Source organism: Trachypithecus francoisi, unplaced genomic scaffold, assembly GCF_009764315.1.
Source record: "Trachypithecus francoisi isolate TF-2019V2 unplaced genomic scaffold, Tfra_2.0 Lachesis_group4, whole genome shotgun sequence".
Lineage (NCBI taxonomy): Eukaryota > Metazoa > Chordata > Mammalia > Primates > Cercopithecidae > Trachypithecus > Trachypithecus francoisi.
The window spans coordinates 84,051,011-84,067,045 of record NW_022681469.1 but is presented as its reverse complement, the minus strand read 5'-3'; the positions used below and the strand labels follow the sequence as shown (position 1 = coordinate 84,067,045).

The window sequence follows — 16,035 nt, the reverse complement described above, 5'->3', positions numbered from 1 at the left end:
GGCTTAAAGTGTGACATACAGAAACTCGTCAAGTTAACAAGTGTACACATGCTTGTTTACTTACTATACACTATCTTATGAGGCCACACAATCTGAGCAATGATTAGGAACTCAAAGTTTAGATCCAACCTCAGGACAACATGACATAAATGATGAGAAATCAATAAATAACTGCAAATTATTTTATTTTCTTCAGTATGAGCATGACACTAATCCTTGGAATGGTGGTAGGAAAAGTCCAATGCAAATGAAATGCATTTTAGTTGGTTTTGCAGGATTAAATTTATAATTTTATGGACACTTAAATGGAGGATTATTGCTTATCCTTGCTATCTCCAAGACAATATAATTTTACATAAAAAATGAGAATAAAATTTAAGCAAAAATGACAATACCATGCTTATGCTAATATTTTAATTGTGGGATCAAGGAGGCCTGAGTTCAATCAGAGAATTCAGAGACTCTTTCTGCAGTATTCCTCATAAATTCATCTAACTATTGCCAATCACCTGCATAGACAATGCTTAAAACTGTGTATTCTAGAGGGTTTATCAATAGTAAGCCCAAATCCAAGAAAAGTTACTGATCCTGTTTTCATGTTTAGATAATGACACAGTGCAAATCTATTCAGTCATTCACATAAATGCTCATCTAAATATTGTGGAAAACTAAATAACAAAAATAAGATGCTGGGCTAAAAAATAAGTCTTTACACTTGGATAAGAAAAGATTTCGTCAGATATTTGCTGTGGAGGTGACGATCAGTGCAAGACTGGAAAGTTTAAGAGGTCAGTGACCACTGGTGTATTTGGCTGATGGTATGTCTAACCTTTTCAGCCTGCCCTTAATTAAAACTTCCACTTTAAGATTGAACTTAATGCGCTTTGAAGACTTTGACATGTGTATCAGTCAGTGTTCATTGTTTCTGAAACATAGCAGAGAAAAACTTTGCATGTGGTTATCCAGTTTTTCAACTATGTATTGAAGAGGGTTTTTCTTCCCCAATGTAGGTTCTTGGTGGCTTTGAGGAAGATAAGTTAAATGTAAATATGTGGATTTATTTCTGGATTCTCTATTCTGTACCTGTGGTATATGCATTAATTTTTATACCAATACCATGCTGTTTTGATTACTCTAGATTTGCAATATGTTTTGAAGATAGGTAGTGTGATGTTTACAACTTTGTCCTTTTTGCTCAGTAGTACTTTGGCAATTTGGGATCTTTTATGGTTTTTTATATATATATAATATATATGGTTGTATATAATACATATAATAATATATATGTTTATATGTAATAATATATATGGTTATATATGGGCAAAAAGATCCCAATATATAATATATACTATATGTAATATATAATATATATAATATATAATATATAATATATATAATATAATATATATTATATATATGATACTGAGCAAAAAGATCCCATATATATATATATATATAACCATATAACCATATAACTGGATAACCACATGCAGGAGAATGAAATTGGAACCCTATTTCTCACCATATACAAAAAACAACTCAAGATGGATTAAAGACTTTAACATAAAACCTGATATTATAAAACTACTACAAAAAAACATAGGGAAAGCTCCTCAGGACATTGGTTTAGGCAAAGATTTTATAGCTAAAACCTCAAAAGCATAACCAATAAAAACAAAAATAGACAAATGGGACTATGTTCAACTAAAAGACTGCACAGCAAAATAAACAACAGAGTGATGGGACAATCTGTGGAATAGAAGAGAATATGTTCCAACTAATCATCCATCAGAGAACTAATATCCAACATATACAAGGAACTTAAACAGCTCAACAGCAAAAACCGCAAACAATCCTAGTAAAAAGTGGACAAAGCACAAGAATAAACAGTTCTCAAGAGAAGGCATACAAAAGACCAACAGATATATGAAAAATTGCTCTAAATCACTAATCACATAGAAATGCAAATCAAAACCACCACAGTTAGAATGGCTATTTTCCAAGACAAAAAATAACATATGCTGGCAAGGGTGTAGAAAAAAGGAAACTATGTATACACTGTTGGTGAGAATGTAAATTAGTACAATCACTACAGTATGGAGATTTCTCAAAAAAGTAAAAACAGAACTACCATAATATACAGAAATCCCACTGTGGAATATTTTTCCAAAAGAAAAGAAGTTTCAGACAATCCTGGGCAACATGGTGAGACCCTGTCTCTACATTAGCCAGGCTTGATGGCATGTGCCTGTCGTCCCAGCTACTCGGGAGGCTGAGGTAGGAAGATCTCCTGAGTCTGAGGAGTTTGGGGCTGCAGTGAGCCATGATCATGCCACTGCTGAATCATGATCCTGCCTGGGTGACAGAGTAAGATCCTGTCACACAAAAAAAACAAAAAACAAAAAACAAAACAAAAACAAAAACTCCCGAATTAGCAAAGATATAAAATCCAGCCATATCCACCAATTGAACACAAGATTTAAAAAATGTGGTATATACACACACAGTAGAATACCAGTCAACCATAAAATAAAGAATGAAATCCTGTCTTTCGTTTTGTTTTGTTTTGAGATGGAGTTTTGGCCTTGTTGCCCAGGCCAGAGTGCAATGGCATGGTCTCAGCTCACTGCAACCTCTGCCTCCCGGGTTCAGGTGATTCTCATGCCTCAGCCTCCCAAGTAGCTGGGATTACAGGCACCTGCCACCACGCCTGGCTTATTTTTGTTCTGACCTCAGGCAATCCACCCACCTTGGCCTCCCAAAGTACTGGGATTATAGAGCCACTGCGCCTGGACAAAATCCTGGTCTTTTGCAGTAACATGGATGGAGATAGAAGTCATTATGTTAAGCGAAATAAATCAGGCCAGAAAGACAAACACTGTATGTTCTCACTCATATGTGGGAGTTAAAAAAACTTGATCACATGGACATAGAGAATAGAATGATGAATATCACAGACTGGGAAGAGTGGGTGGGTAAGAGGGGGTTATGAGAACAAGTTGGTTAATTGGTAAAAACATACAGTAGGATGGAAGAAATCAATTCTAATGTTTCATAGCAGATTAGGTTAACTATACTTAGCAACAACATTTAGTATAATTAATCAAAACAAGTTTACACATTGACCCTTATGGGTTAATTAGAATAAATCTGTACAAGTTAAAATTGTACTAAGGATGAAACAGATAATGACCAGTATATACGCAGGTTCTCTCAAAGCAGTAATTCCTAGTTCCATCGTAAGATCTTTCCAAAGCAAAAACCTAATTACTGAAATAATTCAAAAATTATAATCTTTAGAGAAAAACAATTATCCTAGAGGGTCAAACCATACAATGTCACACCTGAACGTTAGTCTTAAGTCATTTTCCCACATTCATATAGTTTCAAAACATGGTAAATATCCTACTTATTGAAAAGTATTAAACGACTTAATAGTCAAAATATCTTAGAAATACCATCCTTTAGTTCAGCAGTCCCCAATCTTTTTGGCACCAGGGAGTGATTTCGTGGGAGACAACTTTTCCACAGACTGAGGAAGGATGGGGAGGTGGTTTCAGAGTGATTTAAGTGCATTACACTTACTGTGCACTTTATTTCTATTGCTATTACATTGCAATGTGTAATGAAATAAGTATACAAGTCACCATAATGTAGAATTAGTGGGAGTCTTGAGCTTGTTTTCCTTCAACCAGACTGTTCCATCTGGGGGTGATGGGAGACAGTGACAGATCATCAGGCATTTGATTCTCATAAGGAGCACATGTGCAGCTCACAATAGGGTTCACGCTCCTGTAAGACTCTAAAGCCACCACTGATCTGACAGGAGGCAGAGCTCAGACGGTAATGGAAACAATGGGGAGTGACTGTAAATACTGATGAAGCTTTGCTCTCTGGCCCACTGTTCACCTCCTGTTGTGTGGCCTGGTTTGGATTGGGGGCCCCTGCTTTAGTTAACATACTCTTAAATTTTGTATTAACATTGGTTTCACCCTGATTTAGTCCATAGATGCCAATATACAAACTATCAAAGTACATTGGAGAAACTCATGCTTATATTTTTGCAATTCTTCCATGTGTATGAAATATAAATTAAAATAAAATTTTTCTTCTAATAGAACTATGTTTTCAAATAGATTAGTTTCCTTACATAGCATTTTCTTATATTTACCACACAAGCATCATGGATTGATTTTTTTTCCCAATGAAATGCTATCTAGTGACTTCCTTAATGAATACAACTTAAAAAAAGAAAAAACCAGAAACTTGAGCCATTTCTCAAAAATAAGCTTAGTTTTCAGTTTTAGTTACTTGTGGCTACCAATAAAAGATCTCAAATAACTGAGACCTAAAGCCAGATTCATTCCTATATATACTCAACCTGTTGTCTGCAGGGAAGTCACAAGACTTCACCGAATGCCCTGTCGCAAAACTAAATGACCCTCAAAAATTAACTTGAGTTTTATACTTAGAATTCTCAGTCAGTTCATGCCAGTTGGTTATCTTTTAATAGTTGTCATATAAAAAGGCATACAGACCACACATTATTTCAAAGAAGCCGGAGAATGTAGCATGATGTAGACTGAGATTAAAATTAACTTTTGATAAAAGAAGAGAGTGAGTACTTTTTGTAACATTTTGTCTAACATAAGAATGCTTAAATTTCACAAAACCCACAAACTGAAAAGACAGTCTGGAAAATTAAAGATTTGTATAAACTATACACAAAACCCATGGTATTTGGGAAAACTGGAAAGGTTTCTACAAGTCACAGTTTTAAAAATATAACTTTGTTCTACTAGCAATTATACATTAATACACATGCACTAATTATAAATACACTACAACCATGTCTGGAAATGCAGTTTAACACTTTCTAAATGGATTTTGCCCAACATTTACTATATGAGGTGGCTGTTACTACTGCACAGGAACAGTTAGTGATACTATTTAATTACCTTTAAACAAAGACACAGGGATTTTTCCCTCAAAACGAGTTTTCAACATCACAACCTATGCTTATAAAAATTTTTAAACTTTCAGCTGTCTAAATATGTTAAATGAAAACTTTACAAACTTCTCAAGTGCTCTCTACATTCCAGGTATATCAACCTAGTAGAATCCATCAGAGATATTTCCGTCTTTCTCTCATCACTGGATGGCTGTTTCTTAGTGCTGGCCTCATGGTTGTGTGCTTTCTTCATTGCTCTCTCCATTGTGTTGTGGTTAATTACTGTCTCGAGCATCAGATCCTCCACTTAGAGTCCTTGTATCTGTTTCTTTTCTAGACTTTTTTTTTTTTTTTTTTAGATGGAATCTCATTCTGTCACCAGGCTGGAGTGGTGCAGTGGCACGATCTCAGCTCACTGCAACCTCCGCCTCCTGGGTTCAAGCGATTCTCCTGCCTCAGCCTCCTGAGTAGCTGGGACTACAGGTGTGTGCCACCACGCCCAGTTAATTTTTTGTGTTTTTAGTAGAGACGGGGTTTCATCGTGTTGGCCAGGATGGTCTCGATCTCTTGACCTCATGAAATGCCCGTCTCAGCTTCCCAAAGTGCTGGAATTACAGGAGTGAGACACCACACCCAGCCCTTTTCTAGCTTTTGTTTGGCCCTTTCTTCCCTTAATCTTTGGTTTTATTTGCTTCCTCATGTTGTCTTTGTTCAGCAAGAAATTTATTCAGCACTTTGTGTGATCATGGAATCTCCTTCACCAACCAAAAGCATGTTCTTAAACTTGTTATACAACATTGTAGACTTTTCCACGATAAACTGACAAACTTGGAATTGCTGTAGTTTTTCAGTGCAGTAGTCATCTCTGTTTCTTTTTATTTTTACTTTAAGTTCTAGGGTACATGTTCACAATATGCAGGTTTGTCGCATAGGTATACATGTGCCATGTTGGTTTGCTGTACCCATCAACTGGACATTTACATTAGGTATTTCTCCTAATGCTATCCCTCCCCCAGCCTCCCACCCCCTGACAGGCCCCAGTGTGTGATGTTCCCCACCCTGTGTCCATGTGTTCTCATTGTTGAACTCCGACCTATGAGTGAGAACATGTAGTGTTTGGTTTTCTGTCCTTGTGATAGTTTGCTGAGAATGATGGTTTCCAGCTTCATCCATGTCCCTGCAAAGGATACGAACTCATCCTTTTTTATGGCTGCATAGTATTTCATGGTGTATATGTGCCACCTTTTCTTAATCCAGTCTATCATTGATGGACATTTGGGTTGGTTCCAAGGCTTTGCTATCGTGAATAGTGCCATAATAAACGTATATGTGCATGTGTATTTATAGTAGCACGATTTATAATCCTTCGGGTATATAACCAGAAATAGGATCACTGGGTCACATGGTATTTCTAGTTCTAGACCCTTGAGGAATCGCCACACTGTCTTCCACAATGGTTGAACTAATTTACACCCCCACCAACAGTGTAAAAGCGTTCCTATTTTTCCACAACCTCTCCAGCATCTGTTGTTTCCTGACTTGTTAATGATAGCCATTCTAGCTGGTGTGAGATGGTATCTCATTGTGGTTTTGATAGTGATCTCTGTTTCTGAGCTTGTTGCATTGTGTTCTGAAGTGAAGCAAGTATATTCAAGGCCTCAATGTACTATGCCACATTTTAAAAGAGAATACATTTATTTCACTTCTGTATGATACCTTATTTTGTCCTCATATTACACATTTATTATAACATATTATCCTTTTGAATAATATGTATGTAAAATTAAGCTTCTATTACATATAAATCACAAAATCACATATGTCTTTGTAGTTCCTAAGCAGAAATAAATCAACTGGAGGTCTAGTTGAATAATTGAAGACTGTAATGGAATAGTGCACCATAGTTTTCATTTTTTATGGAAAAAACTAAAGATTAGAGAAATACAAAGTTATGAAATATGAAAAATTAAGGAAAAAATAAATTAGTAATATTCTTATTTAAAGATTTAATAGTAAATGTTGCTTTTAAAAAGCTATATGTTGTCCAAGAAGTTTCATTGAAAATAAAAGAATGACTTTATCTGCATTCAATAAGCAGATTTATTCTATACCTAAGATAGTATATTTATACCTCAAGGATCAGTTTAAACGCTGCCTCCAATCAAAGCATTTCCAAATCTCTGTATCAGGATTTATGTTTTCTGTTTCTGAATACAACAATGAATTCAAATCTTCATTTTGACTTGTACCTGGACAATTTATTTATGTCAACTCCTAATTAGATTATAAAATCATTAAGACAAGGATTTCTGTCTCTACAAATTCTATGCATAATTCTGCATGTTTTAGATTGAGTTGTGTGAAATTGCTATTCAACCATTTTCAACCTTACAAAAATGCAAATTTTATATATTCAATCATAATAACTATGTTTGCCAAATTGTGAAAATTACATTCACGTTTTGAAAACTGTATGTAAAATCCAAACGTCTAAAAATATTTTTTTTCTAAATAATGAAAAACTTCACCATAATAGTGACAATGCAAAAAACATTCATTTGAATTTCTTCCTCAAATATTTTCTCCAGGAAAGTCACTAAATATTTTTGTTATCTGCTTTTAAATTTGCTAATAGAAAAATAAATACATTTCTTTAGTTAGTAAATATATGCAAATTTAAAGTTCCTTTGCCTACATATCTGAGCTTAATTTTATAACATTAAATCTGGGAGGTAGACAGGTAGATATAGACAGGTAAATAAATAGATACAGATACACTTGATAACTTAATGAATTGTCAATACAAAAAAAGTAATATAATCTGCTATCATGATCACGGTAAACTTTTTAGACCACAAATTCATGCTCATTTGTAAACTTGTATGAAGGGAAATTCAACACTGTCTTTTAGCAGGGCTTTCTCTTTCTTAATATAATTTTCATAATTTCTTATTCATTTATTATATCATGGATAAAAGAATTGCTTTTCTCATAAGTGAATTCATCTTATATATCTTAACATGTAAAACATATAGGCTCAAAAGAGCTAGTCAGTTTGACAAACAAGAAGAATTCAAAATAAAAACAAAAGGTAGGAGCATTCATTAGAAAACCAGTTACTTCACTTACCGTTTGAAAGATAGCTTTTCATAAAAGTTTTAGAGTAATATATCTCAGCAAATCTTTTCTGTAAAGCCAAGAGAGACTAACAGTTTTTAAGGGAAACATTATCCTTTGCTTTACAAAAGAAGCCAAAGTTCATTTAAGTTTTGCTCATCTGGGTTGCTAAGAAACGGAATTAGTTTTCTACCAGACTCAAGTCAGAGTAGAAAAAGAAAAGTAAAACTAGGGCCTCTGGTTGTTGCCTAAAACCTAGCAACAAAGCAATAAATCTCACGCTTTTATTTCCAAAGTTTGAAAATCAGCACAACAAGCTCAATACTCAATAAATACACAGAAAGAGAGCATATGAATAACTGAACTCCAATTCAGTTTTACTAAGTAAGTCTTGACAACTCACCTTTCGTAACTGTTTAATTATCGGCTTTATAAAGCTATATGAGTTTGATATTTGATATATTATGTGATTCTGAGAGGCAGTTTTCACCTGGGGCTTAAGAAGGTTGACTTAATTTCTTCAAAGGATATTTCTTAAAACAAACAAAGATTACAAGTTCTTTGTAATCTGTGGCTCAACCTACAGATTTCTGTAACACAATTTTCTTTTTGTTTCCTTTTACTTTTTTTCAGAAACACAGTCATGCTCTGTCACCCAGGCTGGTCTCAAACACCTGGCTTCAAGAAATCCTCTCACCTTGGCCTCCCAAATTGGTGGGATTACAGGTGTGAGCTGCCACACTCAGCCTCTGCTACATAATTTATGGGGAAAATTCCTCCTTCTTTTTGTTAATCAAATCCTACACTCAATAGATACATATCTCTTGGTAAGTTAAAAAAAGACTTTTTAAAATAGAAAAATTCAAATATATACAAAAGTAGACATTGGTAATGAATCCCCCATGTAACCATCATCCAGTTTAAAAAATTACCTTTTATAGCTAATCCTGTTTCACACACTTGCCTCAAATATATCTCCAACTTTTCTCCCTTCCCATATTGTTTTGAAGCATCACAATATTTTATCAGTAATTACATCAGAATGTTACCCCCAAAAGATAAGAACACTTTTATTTTTAAAACATAGCACCATTATGACTTCTAAAAAAATGAACATCAATTCATTGGTATTATTGAATATCCACAATTCAAGTTTCCAATTATCTCATAAATCCCATAAATAATTTTGACTTTTTTTTTTTTACAGTTTATTTGATTTGGGCTAGTTATTTACTCTTCTTTGGTCCAAAATCTCCTAAGATATGGGTGTTAATTTCTCTTCTAATATTTTTCTAACGGAATATAAAATTTCCTAGACAAAGATCCATAATGACTGGAGTCTTTCCTTTAACTGTTCATGTTATTTAAAGCGAATGTTTGCCACCAGGTGGCAGTGCATTACTTATAATTTTGTCCTAGTTTATAAACTGAGAAGCCAAAATACATTTTTTCTGTATTATTTTCCTTGATGTTCAATTTTAAGGTTTTTTTTTTTTTTTTTCTAATGAAAACATCAGTAACGTTGAATTGACCAAATCTCTTATAGTTTTGGAAATAAAGTTAACCTATCTTTATGCTATCTGATTTATGCCTCATTGTTTTTTGCGTAGAGATACATATGTTTCTTTATCAAAAGCATATATACAAATAGCTACTTATGTTTAGTTCACTATTGTTAGTTGTTTGGGGTACAAAAATAGATTATGACTCCAGATTTCAAGTAAATTATAAGTAATTGGCTAGAAAAGATACAAACCTATAAGAATACATCAGGAGATAAGGTGCTAAATGCCAAGTGATTTGTCCTGACAGTTACTCCCATGAGAAATTAGTGAGAGGAAGGTCTCTGAAGCTTGAGAATGTCTTCAAATATTTCTTAGAGCATCTGAGATCATTACTAACCCTTGATGACAGTAGAGTACTTAATAAAAGGGAAGAAGAAGGTAAAGGAGTTTGGATAGATGAACAGCATTAGCAACATTCTGGAATTTTCTTTAATGCTCTCATGAATGCATTCTTGGAATTTTCTTATATGGAAACATTATTTTGTAGTCAACTGACTTCAATTATATGTAGAACCATCCAAAACTTTCCTCTTTGGTAGGTAATTCTGAATGTGTATTTCTGAATTTCCAAATTAGAAGTTTAGAGTTAGAAATTTTGAGTTTCTCAGCTCCACATATTTGGAAACGCAACAAGTTGTGGCAAATGAAAACCTCAACACTCTGATTTCTGTATTTCTAGGCATTAAGGAACATGAACGCTTTTGAGTAAGTTATTTAAATTACATATATTTGTACAAATGAAATAACTTAAAATTTACTATGGTAATAATTTTTTCATATAACAGATAATTGCAACTTTTTTCTATAAGTTGAAAAAGAAGTAATATAGGCTTTAAATAATGTTCAGAAAAAGAAAATAAAAACAAGAGACTTTCTTTACTTGGGAAGAATAAATAATATCAACTAATGCCATAATGTAGCTAAACAGTCTAACTCCTATTTTGTCTCTTTCTCTACCAAAGAGGATTTCCAAACTGGAAATAACCAACACAACTAGGTAAGAATTGAAGCATAAGAAAGGTGAGAGGATAATAAAATAACATATTTACATAAATTCAGATCCATAAAGCCATATTAATCACATATCAGCACAATAAGAGAACTGGCAGTGGGAAATGAGCTGGCACGTTTTGGAAACCTGTTGGGAAGGTGAGGGGCTTTAAGACTGGACACTGGAGATTGGACATGCCTGAGTTTATCCTTGAAACAGCTGTGCAAAGCAGCCACTTTGTGGCCACCATCTGTCATGTCACACAGTATGGATAGGGAATAGACTTTCATGGGTAACAAATTTACAACGAAAGATAAGGAAAAAAATAAGTGCATTTGTGAGGTCCAATCCTTTTAATATCCCCTGAGTAAATGACCAGGCCCAGGACACTCTGTTGGACACATAGTGGGTGAACATTTTGGGTGGTAAGAATTCCTCCTCTTGTCATTCTCCTTTATCACAGAGCAAGCCTGAGAGCAATTTTATCAATGGAAGAAGACAGGCAGAACAGACTGACTAACAGGTTATCTGGGCACCATCTTTACTGAGTTTGGATACCAGCTGTTTGTGGAGGTGTTGTTTGGGAAAGTTGTCTATTGGTACCTGGTGACTTTGGGAACCTGTGTGAAGTTGCATTCCTCTTTTTCAGGGGAAAGGGCTAACAATTCAGTGATAGGTTGAGTTTGAAAACAGCCTTAGCACTAGGAGTTGGTAGCAGCCCCAAATTCTAATTTTCTCAGTGTCCAGACCACCAACGGTGAGCTCTCAAAGTCATTTTAGGACAGTCATGCTTATTGCACCACAGAACCTCAATAAATTTTAGAGTATGTATTTCTAAACAGAGGATCAGTGATTGCTGTAGGAAAGTGGGCCTTTTGATCACTTTCAGAAATAGAGATCAATATATGGTAGATTTATTTACAAAGTAGGGCTATGCATGAGTAAAAGACACCTAATAATGTATGATGCTATCATATTGTGCCTATAGTAAATTTGGCTGCCTTTCAAGTTTGAGGTTTTCTGTGTCAGCGCTTCTGATGTTCAAAGTTTGCTTGTTAATTTGTGTTTTCCCCCCCTTTTTTCTAAGGAGCCTCTTAAATTTATTATGGTTAGACACCTCCTTCCTCAGTTATCTATGTTCCAGTCATACAGATTAAAATATGCTCCCTTGACTAAGGGGCAGTGATACTTCAAAGAAGGAATTATCTTGTTCCATATTTACTTACCAGATCAAGCATCCATCATGCACCATGTACACCACAGTGCACCACAGCTGAGACCAGTGTGGATCCCACCATCAGCAGCTTTTCCAAAGGACCCGGGCAAAATGGTCAATATTGCCTTCTCTCCTCTCTTTTACCTCACCTTTCAGCCTCTTGGTCCCTTCTTCTACCCCCACCCTAAGATGCTTATTGTCTATTTGTCATCCTCCAGCAGTTTATAATTCCTGTTTCACCACCCTATTTAGCCTATTGCTTTTTACAGCATTCCAAAATACTGATTTATTCTCTTTTATGACTCATCCAATACTAACCCTATTTACCATTCTAAACTGAAGTAGACTTCACCACTTTTTCTCAAGTAGTAATGTAGAATTTTAGTTTTATTTGCCCAATTTCAAACACTAGAAAAGTTTAAGAAATAATATCCATGCCTTCCTGATAGTGGCAATTGAACATTTTTATTGACTTAAAGCAATATTTGGTCTTAACTGATCTTTGCTGTGGACCAGGTACTGTTCTAGGTATTTTACACTTGCCAGCAAAATCTCACAGCAATCTTTGGGAGTAGTTACTTTTATTATCTCATTTTACAGATGAAAAAATGGAGAAAGATAGTCTAACATCTTGCCCAAGATTATACATCTAATAAGCAGCTGGGTCAAGAGGCAAACCCATCCAGTTTGGCCTGAGGCCAGGTTCTTAATCTCTGTAGTACAGTGACTCTAAATCAGTTCTCAAAGTGTGACCAAGAGCATGAGTATCATTGGAAACTCATAAGAAATGCTAAGCTTAGGTCCTATCTCAAACCTGCTGAGTCAGAAATTTTGGAGGTGGTGCCCAGTAATCTGTGTTTTAACAAGCCTTCCAGAGGATTCCGATGTCTGGTCAAATTTGAGAACCTCTCTCTCAGAGTATAGTCAGGGAAATACTAATAAAGATTCTAATTTTTTTTTTACCTGGTAGCAAATAATTGCACATATTCCTACACATATTTAGTTTTTTCCCTCATCCCAGCAACTTTTAATCTACTTTAATAGCAATTTATTTACAATTAAAATACTAAAATGTATCTTTCATCTTCAAGAGCCAATAAGGATTTTATAGATTTATTTACTTACTTATTTGACAGGGTCTTGCTCTGTCACCCAGGCTAGAGTGCAGTAGCACAATCTCAGCTCTCTCCAACCTCCACCTCGTGGGATCAAGCAATTCCCTCACCTCAAGCCCCAAGTAGCTGGGATTACAGGCATGCACCACGATGTCTGGCTAGTTTTTGTATTTTTTTGTAGAGATGGGTTTTTGCCATGTTGCCCAGGCTGGTTTCAAACTCCTGGGTTCAAGTTATCCACCCACCTTGGCCTCCCAAAGTGCTGGGATTATAGGCATGAGCCACTGCATCCGGCGTGGATTTTGTAGATTTAAACAGATATCCTAAGTGATGTCAGATATTGCAAAACATATTTTTCTTTCCTAAAGTAAGACTATTCGAGATCCTTAAAGAGCAGAATCAATTCAAATCTAGCAATAGATTTCAAGAGTAAACAGAGATCTGTTTTACTTTAGACCTTCAAAGCATTTGATGCTGCCATACTCCAGACAAAATTCTCAGTTGGAAAGAAGTTAAGATACCTGGTGTTGAACATTTGTTCCCTGGGATCCGGCTATCAGCAACCTCCTCCACATTCTCTCTGGGAGTGGGTTTAGTACTCCTGAGAGTTGGAAAAGATTTCTGCTTTGTAACATAATTGAGACTTTGGATTGTGTTTACGTATGCATAGGCATGCCAACTCAATTTGCATCTTATCATCTTCCAATCCGAAATCAAAAGCAATATAAGACCATAACTAGTATTGCTGAGGACATGTTATGACAGACAGTTTCAACATAAAATTTGAATCTCTTTGAAAAATACTTAAATGTCCCTAAAGCCAAATTATTTTATTGTTTCAATTCTTGAACTAAATCAAGATACTTTTTCTTGTTTAAACCAGGTGCTTCCCGATGACTTGGGTAGAGAGATTAAAAGAACTACCTTGCTCAGCCGAATGAAGTCTTAGTATTTTTTTAATTTCTAAAATGTAACTCTACTCCAGTGCAAGTATTGTTACTTAAATGTATTACCATCACAATAGTTTTAAGTATGTAAGTCGTGAAAAAAAGACACATCCCACCCGTCCAACATCAAAATTAGTGCCTCACTTGTCTTGGGGATCAGACACTGGCAGAAAATTACCAGAGAGAGGGAGAGTCAGCACACAAAACCCAAGTAAGTCCATTGAATCTATATCAAGGAAAGAAATAGTTCACACTGTTCTTCTTCTTCATAGTTTCTTCTTGAGGCAGAAAATTCTTCTAAATGATTGTCGGAACTTAGAATTACTCAAGATTATTATAACTGAGTGGCCAGAGGGATATGCTGCCATTATGTCCTTCAGCATAAAGAACTGGTGACTTCTGTAAGGTGAACTAAATGTCATATTTGTCATGAAGGCAGCAAAATAAGAAATAAAGAAGCAGAAGAATGTTATCACTGTTTTTAATGCATTTATATGGGCTTCTGTGCTGGCGTTTCTAAAGCCATGAGATCCATGTTGCATCCGACGATTGTGCTTGTAAAGAGAGATGAGTAACATAGAAGTGCACATCACAAATATGGCTAGAGGAAATAATAATGCCAAGTTGACAAGAAGCACTTCACTAATTTTCTTTATCTTTGTTCTGTGTGCAAAATAAAGTGTGGTGTTTCTGAGGGCGTCCTCTTCCTCAGTTTTAGGGTAATCTACCTCGATACACAGAGATGCAATGCTCACAGAGGCCAGAAGACTTCCCAGAAGCAGCCAAGATATTAACTTTGGCATCCTGAATCTCAACCAAAGAAAACAGGACTGAGTGAAGCCTGAAATCTTGAGGCAATAAAATACAGAAAGGCAGGTGGCAAACCAGAGGCTGATAGAGCTAAAAAACATCCAAAGGAACATCATCACTGCACCATGAAGTTTTTCGACATAAAAGAGTGGAAAGAACACAGAGAAAAAACTTTGTACCATTAACACCATCTGCAGACCCAATCGAGACATCCCTATGCACATTAAGAGGATTTGAATTGGCATTAGCTTTCTATGTTTGATCAATTCATAACAGTTAACAATGATAAGAAACCCATTTACTGTGATCCCTGTGAAGAATTCTGCTGACATGACGATAATATGAAGAATAGTTGAAAAAGAGAAGGCCATGTTTTCTAGGACAAGTCTTAGTTTTTCCTTGTAGATGGTCCTAAATACTTCCTCCAGATGATCTTGCAAATGGGAACATACAGCACTGAGAAATCTTAACTTCTGCAGCTTCTGTGTCATGGATAGAGCCTTACACTAGCTCTTCCTCCAAGGAAGAAAATCAGAGGCTGCTTTCTGAATCTGGTGCTCTTCAGATGAAACTGGAGCAATGCAAATCTGAAGATTTGAATGATGGCTAGGTCTTCCAATTACATCCTGAGAAAAATTGCCCCCTTGGCACCATTCCGTTCTCACTCTTGCTCAATTTTGCTAAATAAATAAATAAATAAATAAATAAAATACATCTGATTACAAGTATGTTTTGTTTTGGTTATTGATATTTTGTTTGTGTCTTTTATTTTTTCCTAATGCTAAATGCTGCATCCTGAAGACAGATACTTATTTCCTATTACTGCCACAAATATCCAGTCTCAAAGTTAGCTCTTTCCCTGGCACACTTTTTGACTTATAATAATTTCAAACACTTTAATAAAATTTCCCCTCTTCATGTCCTACCCCTACTAAAGGCAATTTCCTTTCCAGACTTGAAAATCAGTTCCTGGAATATAACTTTTTAATAAAAATCTTCCTTCCTCTGAAATATATCCTGTTTTCATGGCCTTCTTCATACAATGTTGACCTTATGAATAGCAAACCAGAGTTATAAAAGTAGTGCATAATTAATTCACATGATGACATCGTCCTGGGCTCTTGTTTACAAGCATCATTTCAAAAAGTAGATGGTATAGAAACTATTAACTACCAGCAGAGGGCATAATTATCATGTTAAAGTGAGCATCATCCCTTTGTTATGATTACAAACAGGTAATCATACAACCTTGTTGAACTTTAGTTACATCAGAACTAAAATGTAAATAGACTACTACTTTGTAAAATAAGGTATGTTGTTCAA

The 16,035-nt window shown here is 35.2% G+C and overlaps 1 protein-coding gene and 1 pseudogene across 1 annotated transcript; both read right to left on the bottom strand.

Annotated features, from left to right (window-relative positions):
• Positions 1-5,069: 5,069 nt before the first annotated feature.
• LOC117072158 lies at positions 5,070-11,862 on the bottom strand (annotated as a pseudogene).
• Positions 11,863-14,168: 2,306 nt separating this feature from the next.
• Positions 14,169-15,130, bottom strand: LOC117072819 (taste receptor type 2 member 7-like). The gene has a single exon (XM_033193231.1). The coding sequence runs from the start codon at positions 15,081-15,083 to the stop codon at positions 14,169-14,171; it is 915 nt and encodes a 304-aa protein (XP_033049122.1). The 5' UTR covers positions 15,084-15,130.
• Between the last annotated feature and the right edge of the window lie 905 nt (positions 15,131-16,035).

What these genes read in the sequence shown, in the direction of transcription:
- LOC117072819 (XM_033193231.1), bottom strand. Translation starts at nt 15,083, where the DNA reads ATGGCCTTCTCTTTTTCAACTATTCTTCATATTATCGTCATGTCAGCA.